Source organism: Cygnus atratus, chromosome 15, assembly GCF_013377495.2.
Source record: "Cygnus atratus isolate AKBS03 ecotype Queensland, Australia chromosome 15, CAtr_DNAZoo_HiC_assembly, whole genome shotgun sequence".
Classification (NCBI taxonomy): Eukaryota; Metazoa; Chordata; class Aves; order Anseriformes; family Anatidae; genus Cygnus; species Cygnus atratus.
The window spans coordinates 2,770,116-2,783,004 of NC_066376.1; the positions used below are offsets into that span (position 1 = coordinate 2,770,116).

Sequence of the window (12,889 nt, forward strand, 5' to 3'; positions counted from 1 at the left end):
TACCTGTGGCACAAAACACTGCAGGTGGTTGAGGCACAGCACGAGGAGATCCCCAGGCGTGTCGGTGGTAACGTGGCTGGGGGACAATCCTGCACCAAGCCGGCATCCCGCGATCAGCCCCCAACTCCGTGCTGCTCCGGGGCACAAAGCCCTGCCTGATCCAGCCCCGGAGCACGCTGTGGTTTCCAACAGGCCAGGCAGCTGCACCGGTGACTGTTAAATGCTACGGCTTTGCTCCAGCCCAGGGAAGCCTCTGCTGGGCTGGATGGAGCTCCGATGGCACCTGCAGCAGTTCCAGTGCCGCAGCACGCTGCGTCCAAACAGGGCTCAGAACCACGACGCTCCGGGATCCCCAAGCCACCCGAGCTATTGCTGCACTCCCAACATTTACGATTTCCTATTTCAACCTTTGCAAACCCCTCGGTTGTGTTATGCTGGTAGGCTGCCAATCCCCTATCGATTGCCACACTGCTACCAATTAACCGCCCTAATGGGTAATTGGCAGGGATGTTTAAGGCACCAAAGGGAACAGGGAGGGGGCATTTCCAATCATTGAAACCCAAAGTCTTCAACAATTAGAGGGTATAATCGATTGACAGCAAGACACAGACAGGATTGCTACCACGATGTACAACACTGGCTCTTAGCTATTTATAATCCCGAGCTCCAAAACAAACTGCCGTCTTTACAAAATCAATGTTCATTTTGTGTCCACTTCACAGTACGGAGGAGAGTTGATTACCTGGAAGGCAGATGACAGCTAGCTTTTAAAAAAAAAAAAAAAAAAAAGCGGAAGTTTTTAGTATGGGGGTCTGCGTAAATCAAGCTTGGTTCTCAGAAAAGTGGACTGCAGGCAGTTGCAGCAGTCTTGCCAAAGCCAGAGCACAAGCTGGCTCAAAGCATTTCCCCCCAGCTCGATGAAAACGAGCGGAAGACCACAGCTTGCACCGCTCACAACCCAGGACAAACAAGAGGTAGCAGCAATGTACGTACTCAGCAAAAATACTTGGCAACACTGGTGCGGATGAGGGCAAGCCTCTAGATAATACTTTATCCAGATAGCCCTCTTCCTCCCCCAAAGCAGGCAAATACCATCTCGCTTCGCAGAAAGGAAGAGGAAACCCGGGGCAGGGAGAAAGCCGCTTGCCCAAGGTCAGAGGAAGGCGCAGGCACAGCCAGAATCTCTCCCAACAGCTTCAGCAGCTCAGCGCACCTCCAGCAGCCCCTCTGGCTTGCAAGTCTGTGGTATTAAGTTCCTTTTTAAGGGTATTACACACTCATCACAAAAGTTTCCACTTCAAGCCTTTCCTAAACCTTTCCTGTAACAAGCACCTTTATTCCAAAAAAACATGCAACTTCAAGAGGCCAGGGTAAAACAGAGTAAAAGAGCGAAGCAGCACTGATCACGCAGAAGAGAGAAGGGCCAGAGGAGCAATAAAAACACACGGGCAGAGAAGTGCCATCCTGCACAGGAGCAGAACACGAGTCACAGAACATCCTTCTGTAAAAAGCAGAGGTACAAAAAACAAAAGGTGTCTGGGCAGTCATCTGTGGCAACAGAGGTTTTTCTTTTTCCCTTTCATGCCCCGACACAAGCAAAATCAATTAAAGACCTGACCGGAGGCGAACTCGCTCTCCAGGGAAACTGGAGCGTTACTGAAGCGGTGGGTTTGTGGAACGCCCACAGCAAGCTCTGTGCCACAAATCTGAAATCAAATCGTTAAGACAGAACTGATGCTTTTTTCCATGCCCGCCTTTCCGATCATCAGGTCTCTAGCACCACTGAAGTTGCAGCGCTAGAAATTAAGTGTTTGATTACTGATCAGTCTGATTGGCAGCAAACCGCAACTACAGGAAACCTGGAGGGGCTCTGGAGAGGCAGCTCTTGAAATAGCCTGATAATGAAGTACCTTCCATTTAAACCAGCCTGAATTAGAAGCCGAAATCAACTCCCAGCTGGAGCCAGGCTCGCTGCTACCCAACCTGCAAGGCCACTTCGATCGATGGGGCAAAGCCAAGGCTGCAGGAGTGGTACGGCAACGACTGCAAAAACAGGAAGCAAGGAGTCCAAAAGTCAGTTTTGTCACAGTTCCCCCAACCCTTATTCCACGACTGCCTGGCTTTAAAAGTCAAGTGCTCCCCAGATTCCGTCTTGACATAAATACTGAAGCCTCTGCAGAAAAAGGTAGTCGATCATCCCTCCAAAAACGCTGTTTGAACGATAATGTGGTTTAAAGAAGCAATTCAGCCACCTGCAACACAAGTCTTCATTTTTATTGAGTTAGTAAGGTCTCAACTGATTCTGATTTAAGTGATCTATAAGAAACCCTTCTTTCTCATAGCAAGAGCAGGCCTGCCCCAGGAAAGTGATGAATTCATCAAAGAAATCACATTGACAACGTACAAGAAGCATTACTCTCAATAACTGTTAGATTTCTCCTAGAGCCTAGGACTTTTAGCACAAACCTTAATAATCTCAACCAATCCATCAGCTTTCTTGAGAACTAAATCAAGCAGGAGAGCAACAGTTTTGAACAGGATATAAACACTACGCAGAGTCTCGAAAAAGCAACACGTCTGGAATATAAGCAATACAATTTTAATTCTGACCAGTCACCTACAAACCCCTTGTCTTTCCACTGTTCTGATGGCATTATTAAATATCACATTTGTGACATCGCTCGGGAAAAATGACACAAAGATACAGACATTATGATACAATAGTACAAATGATAAATTATTTATACAGTAAATAATGTCAATAGTCAGCACAAATTCATAAAAAGCAGCCGGCTCCCAGTATTATGAAAACAGTTTGGTAAATATTTAAATTGTAACACTTGTAAAGGAAGCGAGTCTTGTGAGATTCTGCTGTGAAAAATAAACCATATATTTCTCCACAATTTGTGCAATATTAATACATACAGTACACATTAGAAACTGTAACAGCAAAAGGGAAGATGGATAACAATAGTTGTCTTAGCTACGGGACTTCAAAAAGACTGTAAACACCACAACCCACCATGGTTTTCCTTCCCTGTCCCCTCAATGTAGTTTAGTTTCTATATAGTATAAAACTGAATAAATAACTGAGCTTATTTTGGGTTTAAAATTATGCCAAGATATCTTTGTTTATTTTTATTTTTTACAAAATAATTAACACTTTATCTTTGGTCAATTTGACCAGTAAGGCTATTTTGGGATACTAACATTTTTAAAAATCAAAAGCACTTTTAATATCTGCAAGTGAGAAAAGAAGGGGAAGAGGGAAACGCATCTGGAGAAATACGCCAGAGCAGACGCGATCGGATACGCACACGTCCCCCATGCAAGAAGAGGTGGGAGGGCGGGGAGGGGGGAGAATTATTCCGGATAGCAGTTAGATCGCCGTGAAATAGAGTTACCATTCTGGGCACAGCTGAAGCTTCACCTGGCTAGGGCAGAAGCCGCCTCGCAGCGTCACCGGTACAGCACCCCGCGCCTGCACGGCACCTGCGAGGTACGGGCACGGCTCCAGCCGAGCGGATTTACTCGCGCAGCCGCTCGTTCTCCTGCCCTACAACGCCCACGCCAGGCTGGGAAGGTCGGCACGGCTGGAGTCCTCAGCCTAACGCTTTGCAGCACCACGGCCCGGGGTGGTCGCCGTTCAGTGTCTTGCCATGGTTTATTGTGCGATACACACCTCTCTATGTAACGTGAAAGGAATAATACAGCTCCTACAGAAGCGGCTTGGTAAAAGCAACAATTTGCCAGTCAGCAGTTTCATTAAGCCAGGGCTCCCTACCAGACCATCACATTTTTACCAATTCATGGTGACAGATCATTACTCTGAGCTAGAGACGACTCGACAATTTTAAATGCTTACTATCAACCCCATCATGCCTTGGAAAACAGTTACCAAGTGTTTGACGAGAGGATGTGATTAGAACTGCTTGGCTGAATAGATAATGCCCCATCTCACTGTTGCAAATGCATTCAAGTGACTAAGGGAAAAAACATTGAGTGACCTCAACTCCACTGTTGATAAAATTAAATTGGAAAAATAATAAAGGATAAATCTTGCCACAGATCAATTGGAAAGCACTTTTCCCCCCCCATCTGCAAGAATCACACCCTTCCTGGTCTACACTTCTCAATAACTTCAACAACAACAAAAAAGTAAAGTATTTTTTCCTTATTCTGAAAGGCAACATGAATGGTTTTTTGTTTTTTTTTTTTTAAAAGACATACTGGGTGTGGACAGTAATTCTTTTTCCTCCTATATAAAAACAAAAGCAGATGAATATTCTGAATCCTACTTGCAATTCAATAGTATCAAGAGGATAGAACAATCTGCATAGAAACATCCACACATTTAGCATTCCATATACTAATAGAGCTACACTGACCTACACAGCTAAAATCTGTGATTGTACCCTAGATTTGATAGTCGTTCAGCCTCCCCTACCCAGAAGATACAACCCAGTCCCTTTCGTGTTAGCCAGCCCTTCCCTCCTGCGGCACACGGCCCTAGACTGGCACAGTCCCACACAGCATCATTACACCAAGACACAGAACTCTGGCAATTTCTTTCAGCTTTTTTTTCCTTTTTTTTTTTTTTTTTTTTTAATCTCTCCTTCTTATTAGGGAAAGGCCACCAAGACGCATCAGTTCATACAGAGATGCCCTCGAGGCAGTAGCAAGCGCTGGGACATCCCTTTCCACGTACTCCGCGCACACTTGTGAAAGCAGAGCTCAGAAACGCTGCCGTCTCTGAGAAGGCCAGGTTTGCACCAGTAGCACTGGCTGAAACCTGAGCGTGGTTTAGTGCCGATGAGTCCAGACATGCACGTTAAAAATGTATAGTTCAGCTTACAATTAATAACTGTAAATGGAACCGGTTATTAAGATGGAGTGCACCTTTCATTAAGAAATATTAGTCGATAAAATTAATGAGTCACGTTTGTACGTTAGGATTCTTAACATCTCAAGAAGTATTACAAGAAAAAATAGCCTCTCTTCCGATCTTCAAAAAGGCTAAACATCTGTCCATTCTGGTAATCGGAAAACGGGAACAAATCAAGGGAAAGGCGACTTTAGTGTTTTTTCTTTTTAATGTAGTCTTAAATCACGTTATGTTCAAATTCAATTCATCTAAAAATAATTAGTCACGAGAATTTCTTTTGATTTGCATTATGAATACTTCATTTAAAAGTAAAATATTTTAGTGTTAATCTTCCCTTTTAAACTCTCTTTACAGAAACAAAGAGCTAAAACCATAAATAAGAGGGCATTAAAACCATAAAAATGACATTTGCCAATATCTTAATTTTTCAGCCAGACTTGATAAATCTATCAAAACCAGACAGTTAAATAAGAACCACATTATAAAAATTAGCAAAAAAAAGGACTATCAGGTAACTCTGCAAACTCAAATATGAAACTGTACTAAACAAAATATGTGCAAAAGTATACAAGAGTAACTGCATATAGCAAGGTTAAGCCTGAATTAGTTTTAAAGCTTGCCCCGGTGAAATTGAATTCAAAGTTGTCCCACTGTATTTCTTTTTTTCTTTCAACTCACATTGTAAGTCAAATAAAAACAAAATACACATGATAACTTCCAAACGAAGCTGGTACTGGACAAGCACAGAGCAGGACACTCACTCAGCACGAGTGCAGCATGCCACTCACAGAGAGTTCCTCAGGAGTCCTTAGAGTAGTGTACAAATTCAACACTGCATACAACAGCACACGTTATACTTGACAACTTGAGAATGTTCTTGTTTTTTTTTTTTTGTCTGCTTTTTCCTTTCGAGACAAGCTTGCTTTCTCGGTCAAACCTCTGATACGAAAGCAGTGCGATTTTGCGTTGCAATGTTTAATGCATAAAAACCAGCCACCTGGGCCCTCCGAATCGTTCTCCTCTAAGAGTAAGGACTATGGGTGAACCAACAGTCTAGAACTGTGTATAGTTATGTGCAAAACATTCACTAGCACTCTGAATCTCAGGTCTATCATATGGGCATAGGAAGTGACAGATGCAAGTAAATAGTAATTTCAGGATCCAGCACATCATCTGACATCTACAAAATAGCCAACGGAGTTTAAAATGGCAGGTTCTCCCTAGAAAGTGTATTGAAATGATTAACAAAGTAACAAAATGGGCAGAATCTAACTTTGGTGAAAAGTCTGAACATTTCACATAATGCTCAACAAGCCAAAGTAAGGTACCATCTGTAGCAAAGACTAGATTTAGATTAACTGGTAAGTAGAGACAACTCTTCAAAGATCATAACTGTAAACTGCAAATCTACTTCCAAGTCTCTTACACACCGTTCAGTCCACACAGGCCACGTTCATTCCGCTGTAAAGACTTCAGCCTGGAAACACTATGAAAAGAAAGTTCCTTTAATTGGGTCTTTATAGGAGAAAAGGGTTAGTTGTATTTGTAGACTGGGACGCTGACGGCGGGATTCCCGTACTGTGAAGAGGTTGGGTCATTGATCCTGCAATGCTCACGTTCAGCCCCTGGCCCATCCTTGTTAGAGAAGCCACAGTGCCCATAGCTGGTATCGGTGCCATTCCCACAGGCACTGGGGCCATGGAAGACAGAGGTATTGGCTCCATGCTTATTGGTGGCACAGCACTGAAAGAAGGGCTGGTTCCCATCACAGGACTCGCTCTCATCTGATTTAGAGTGAGTGGCTGAGGCTGATTCACTTGGAAGGGGTTGATTGGAGTTGGTGCTGTAGCTGCGCCTAGTTTTGAGAGAAGGGGGAAGAAGGAAGGAGATCGCACCTCCATAAACGTTGAGGTTTTGGAAATCATCCTTTCCAGCAAAGAAAGCACCTTCTGTACATCCCCACATGCTCCCAACCCCAAATCACCCTGTGGGGAAACCTGCGTGGATGCCGTTCAGCAGACTGGGGCTGCACTGGTGCACAACTACAGTCCGTTTCGTTGAACCTATCAACGCCAGAAAATACTCATTTACTGACCAACAGCTTCCACTTTTGATGACAGTCATGGGAGTGACATGTTCTAAATTTGATAACCTGGAACATGCCTACCTACAACATTTGATTTATTCTTTTTTACTACTACTAAAAATTTGCCTTAAAAAGGCTATTCGTACTCCTTTACTGCAATCTAGCTACTGCAGATACGTGCGTTTTCTTCAGGATCTCTTCCAGTCAACTCCATTTAGAAGCCGTACATGTTTCTGGCACTGAGTTTTGACAAGAATTCATAAAGTAAACAAGTTGTTTCCGAATTACAGCGGTGCTAGAAAAAGCAGAGAATAACTTTCCCAGCGTTTGAGGTTTTTTGGGCTGCTGCCAACACTACAAATTCTTTTCGCCGTATATGCATAGTGCTATTTGGATGGCCCAGTGACCCCTTATAAACTTTTTGTAGTAACCGGTAATGGCAGATACACAGATTTCCTCTGGTTAAGCACTGCCAAGGCTCTTCACAGTTACTGTTTTTTTCCTACCCAAGGAGTTTAAACTCTTCTCTTTTTTCCCCAATTGGAAAAGTGAAGAAAATAAATACCGAAATATCACTGTGCAGTATTTCACTGGACTGGTGTCGCACGGTAATTTCAGTGCATATGAATAGCTTTTAAAGATGTATACATCTTCCAAATGTTTACCGCCACCTCCTAAGTCCGCTCTAAGTACAGGCTCATTTACAACAGGAGCCAATTTACAGGAGAACTGCGGCAGTCTATTTTTTCCCTGAATACACTACGAGAGTGCGTTTCAATCAAAACTGGGTTATCATGCTAGCCTAAAGATATCCTAACCAGCAACACATTAAAATATACTGCAGAGTTTGCTATTTGGAACCTCAGGTTGGAGCCAGAGATGCTAATTTGCCTGCAGTAGCACAAGGGAGAGGGCTATTCCCTACATGCTTGCCACAAGAACCTATTACACCCTCCCAAGGGATTCTCTGGTGGCACATGTTCACCCCTTACCTGTTCTGACAATCAATCAGTTTTAGTTCAGTCATCTTTAATAACCAAAAGCCTTCTTCTAACCCAGATCCTTCTGAGCGAGCAAGTGCAAAAGTGGAAGGAAAACTGCTTGACCAAAGCTAACCCAGCAGATCAGCTGCAGACACAAGAGTAGAAACTCTAGGCTTTCAAGGTCCGGCAGCATGCCTAGAAACCATGCCGTCTCACCCTCCTGCTCTCAGCCATGATCTGCTGGCTGAAGTAATCCAGAAAAACAAGCCAAAACCGGCTAATGTAAAATCAAATGGGATTGAGTTAATGCAGAGTTTTCCTATAGGAAGGGAAAGGTAAAATAAAAACATGAAGGAATGTGCAGAAACAGACCTGGCGCTAAGAATGGATTCAGCGAAGTTACAGGCTGCGGTGGCTTAGACACCAGTGAATCCAGGTTCACCAGAGCAGCATTGGGGCCCAGAAAAGACTCGGGGGTTTTCCGAGCTGCACTTTGTTTGCCTGACGTCATGCTCGAGTGCTGGGAATCAAAGAGATCAGGGCTTGTGGTACCGCTATGCTGGGATGGCAAAGTGGAACCTGATTCAGCTGTAACAACACAAAGAGAAAAACAAAACTTAACTCATTGATCTATATAATCAAGCAAGGAAAGTCCCTACATCTCTGACAAAGGAAATATTTTAAAATCTAATGTTTGTATAAGTCACATTCCAATGTCCCAGTACACATGACACCCTCCACATGCAAGCATACACCTCAAATATTCCTTAGAAGAGAGTATCAAGAAGCTACCGTAAGAGTTGCAGAGCTCTTCAGAAGGCACCACCGGATTTGCATTGGTTAATATTCTTGCAACCGACTAAGAGTTTCCAAGAGAAAGAAATTCAAAAGCCTTGGCTTCTGCCCTTGCACTGCACCATTGTTGCACCCTCCCTAACTAGATTCCACCCAGATTTTTTATTTTGTGTTCAAGAAGCCTACCCAGATTTGAATTAGTCACCAACCTTTCAGGCAGAAGTGTCCTGAAAGTATATAGTACCAAAGCACTCATATGTTACGGTCTGTCAGGTTTTGTTTTGTGAGTAACGACCAAATAAAAAATAAGTTAAAGCATTCACAGAGGCCTACCTACACATTTTCCTACTATTGTTACACACTAGAACTGACATACCTGAGAAATTCAGGCAACATCTTTCTGTTTGACTCTCTAAGCATGAGCTATACTCCAAACACATGCTGGATGTCACGAATAGAGGTCAAATAAATTTCTGGGTCAACACAGCAAAAGGTTGCAGAGTAAAATTCTGTGGCTCACAACGCCAGAAGCCAGTTCCCCATGAGTTCATGCACAGGCCAAAATGTTAACAACAAGCTTTTATTGCTGCATTATCATCATCTTTAACCTTTTCCTTTGTGAAGACATTTGGTGGTGGTGGTTTTGATTTCTTTTTAAAGAAACGTGCTAAAAATTCAATTCATACCTGGCTTTTTGGAAGTTCGAAGTGTGTCAAATTCAGAAAAATCATCTTTAACTGTACCATTCAAATTACTGAAGAGGTCAAAAGATGTACTTCCTGTTCAAAACAACAAGAGAGCCCTGTCATTAGCAGATCTTTGGTTGCATCACACACCTGATCCTACTGAAAGCAATTTCTAACCCTTGCACGTTACCAGGAAGCCACTGTCAGGTCCCAGGAGGGCAGTTCAGATCAGCTTGAGAGCTCCTACTCTTGCACAGGAGGGAGGATAATGCCACAGAACTGTCCTTACAGCATTAGCTGAATGATTCATAGCGACATGCTTTTAAATCACAATGTAAGGCACACCTCAGCATGCTGGGATTTTATTGAGTGCCTGCACTAGAGAGAGGCCCAGGCCGGCATACATTGCTGCGGAAAAAGAGAGCAGCAACAATTTTACAGCCTTAACCATGGAGTTCTCTGTATTCGTCTGAATATGCTTCTAAAGTAGCATCACTATAACTTAAGATTTGACTTATGCTTCCTAAGTTAAAAGGCATAGGAATGCAGTAGAAAGTGTTATCTACCCCATGTACAGATGAGAAGGCTCTGCTGGCTGAAAACCCAAAACTTGGCCATAGCTTGCAACGAATGAAAACAAAACATTTTGAAAATGTGGACACACCCTCGCCTCAAAATGGAGGAAGAAAAACCACACCTACATGAACAGTAATCACAATATTGAAAAGCTTTGAAGTTTTTTTGTATGCACAGAAATGCCTTTTTTTTTCCTAATTTAGTTTTAACCCTCAACACATTCCAAGCCAGCAAAGGTACAGACTTAGCTCCATAAAAAGAAGAGAATGAGTAAAGATTCTGTGTAATAATAATACCTATCAGGAACAAAGACCACCATAGCTTAACAACCATTCTCAGAACAATCCAGTTATTGCTCTTCGCTCAGAGAAAAGTAGATTAGACAACAGCTTGCAGTACCCACTTTGCGACTCCTTTGTTTATTACACACTGTGATGAATGACCAGCAGAAAATGCATTTAGGATGCATTTAACTGTGGTGCCAATATGAAAATGCCAGGTACTAAGGCTGCATTAGTTACAGAGGATGAATAGCCAATCTCATCAGCATCTTCTGCATCTTGCTTCACTAAAGTTTAGGGATAGATTCGATGCCCTGAATTTGAAGTAACAAACCTTTATTTGGACCTCTAAAATCTCTTCAGAATGTGGGGCTGCATAACCTGTCAATCTATGTCTGCAGAGGCATCCATCTGCACAGCTATTTATCATGATGAAAGGTAAAATTATAGCAACATTCATTTCCAGAAATTAAGTCCTCGTCTAATTAAAAACAAAACTCAGTTAAAAATGCAAGAGGAGCAGCAGCCGTAAGAGCTCGGTATGCATCCACACATACTAATCGAAGAACGTAGAAGAGAGAGAGCACAAAGAAAGGAGCAGCACAAATTCAGAACTCTGAGTAATCACATATTAAGTTCTTCTTGCTGCTAGCTATTGCAACTCCCATTTATCTTAACTGACCAATTCTGCTAATCGTCCAGAACATTTCTTTTAACCAAGCAATGAAAAAAAAAATTCAAATTTCACCTTAAATTACTCAAATAAAATGGATATGGAATGAGACGATTTCTCACCAGATGTAGAGAGAGGTTTGTTTGCGGGTGCTGGTCCCCAGGGATCCACAGAAGATTTTGCTGCAGTAGAAGATGGCTGAGCAGGAGCCCAAGGGTCAACATTTTTGGACAGAGACTGAGTTGCAGATCCTGCTGGTGCTGCCCAAGGGTCAACGGAAGCAGCTGGTTTGGCACCTGCAAGAAGAGCCAGCAGGAACACAAGTCAGTACAGTTTCACTTTGGAAAGCTTTCACAGGAGGTGAAGCTCTGTTATGAGCCATTACCGCCTACTAACACTAAACATAAAAAGGTGAAGCAGTTCAATATTAGGAACGCTGATAAAGTCTCAGCATTTATGTTATACGTGCAGAAAAACAAGAACAACTAAATTCTGTGGAAGACAGATGAATAATACTAAGCTCCCATTTGAAACTGAATTTAAAAAAATCAGCAGTTCCAACGTGAAAATAAATATGGTTTCACTACAGACCTTGCCAATGACTTAATGGTATCTGACCTAAGGTGATCTAAAACACAGGGTACTTATGAACTCACAGAAGGTGTCTAAAGAGCCTTTATGTAAAATATATGAAATATACAACATTAGCACTTAGACAAAGGAATCTGCAAGATACAGAAAAAGAACAATTTTCCAATTCTTTTCCACTGCAATGTTATTTTATAAAAATAAAGTCAGATTCCCTAGCTGGTTGTATTTTTTTTTTTAATCCTCATTTGTAAGCATGTCTCCTGACATAAATTTAAGATGTCCAATGATATCCCTTTCAACATATTTTTTTTTAAACCCAATGCCCGTATGTTCAGGATGCCCATTTTTATTTGAAGGTTCTAACTTTTCACTTGGACAAATTGAGATCACCAAACTGTCTGTAAGTGAACAGACCCTGCACAAGCTTAGTGCTTCCTTGTGTAAGATGAAAAATTAAGGCAGTAAGGGTAGAATGAAAGCGGGGGGGGAATACTTGCCTCACTACATGTAATTTCCTGCCTATTTCCTTTTATTCTTCCTTTTAAACCTAATAATTTATTGCTCTTCAGTTTAGGTGACCTCATCTTTCACTACATGATGCTATTTGGGCTTATCAAACCACTGAAGCAAATCACATTTCACATCTCTAGCAGGCCAGGGAGCTGCTGGAAGGCATCACTGGGGCTTTGTTCCCAATGTTGTCCAGCCCCACTGCCCCTCCCCGGCCACTGAAACATGGGAATGCAAAGCTAGTACTTTAAATGCACTTCTTGTGCCACTCTTAGGTGATCAAATCAGACAGTATACGCAACAGTAGAACAGAATTACCTACGCAGTGAACAACTAAAACCTTTAACCACTTTGTGGGCTTCAAATTACAACTGAACAGTGTTCTATTTTTTAAAGGTACACACAACACCCCTTGGCATCCCAATATTCTTGAAAAACAATTCAGCACTACACACGCTGGCACAGCTTCCCATTTGCAATGTTGGCCTTTGTTTCATCAACAGGTGGCACGGTCTTGCTGCAGCTTCAGACCAGGAAATGCTGAAATGCTCCAAATAAATCCAGCCATTCCCACTCGGGTACTTAAGATTCCCTTTATCTGTCCTTAGTGCTGAGTTACAAGCAACGCCACACAAGAAATGCTAATGACAGAGCTTCCCATAAACGGAAGCTTTCAAAAAAGTCTTTTCTTTAATAAAGAGAGCTCACAAAATTAGAGCACTCAGGAAGATACCTTCCCTTAGCTTCCATTATCTCTCCTGAAATGCCAAAGCACGAGCAGGATTTGAGAATTACAGTTTAATGAGTCACTCTTTTAGTAGCA

The 12,889-nt window shown here is 42.4% G+C and overlaps 1 protein-coding gene across 6 annotated transcripts in view; it reads right to left on the reverse strand.

Annotated features, from left to right (window-relative positions):
* Positions 1-2,253: 2,253 nt before the first annotated feature.
* Positions 2,254-12,889, reverse strand: part of EPN2 (epsin 2) — a 44,182-nt gene continuing 33,546 nt past the window's right edge. For all 6 annotated transcript variants that reach the window (XM_035563268.2, XM_050713809.1, XM_035563267.2 and 3 more), the window contains 4 exons: positions 11,088-11,261; positions 9,436-9,528; positions 8,327-8,542; positions 2,254-6,740 (listed from right to left, as the gene is read on the reverse strand). In XM_035563268.2, coding sequence (XP_035419161.1) covers positions 6,403-6,740; positions 8,327-8,542; positions 9,436-9,528; positions 11,088-11,261 — 821 coding nt within the window. In that variant the 3' untranslated portion in view covers positions 2,254-6,402. The remainder of the gene's footprint in view (positions 6,741-8,326; positions 8,543-9,435; positions 9,529-11,087; positions 11,262-12,889) is intronic.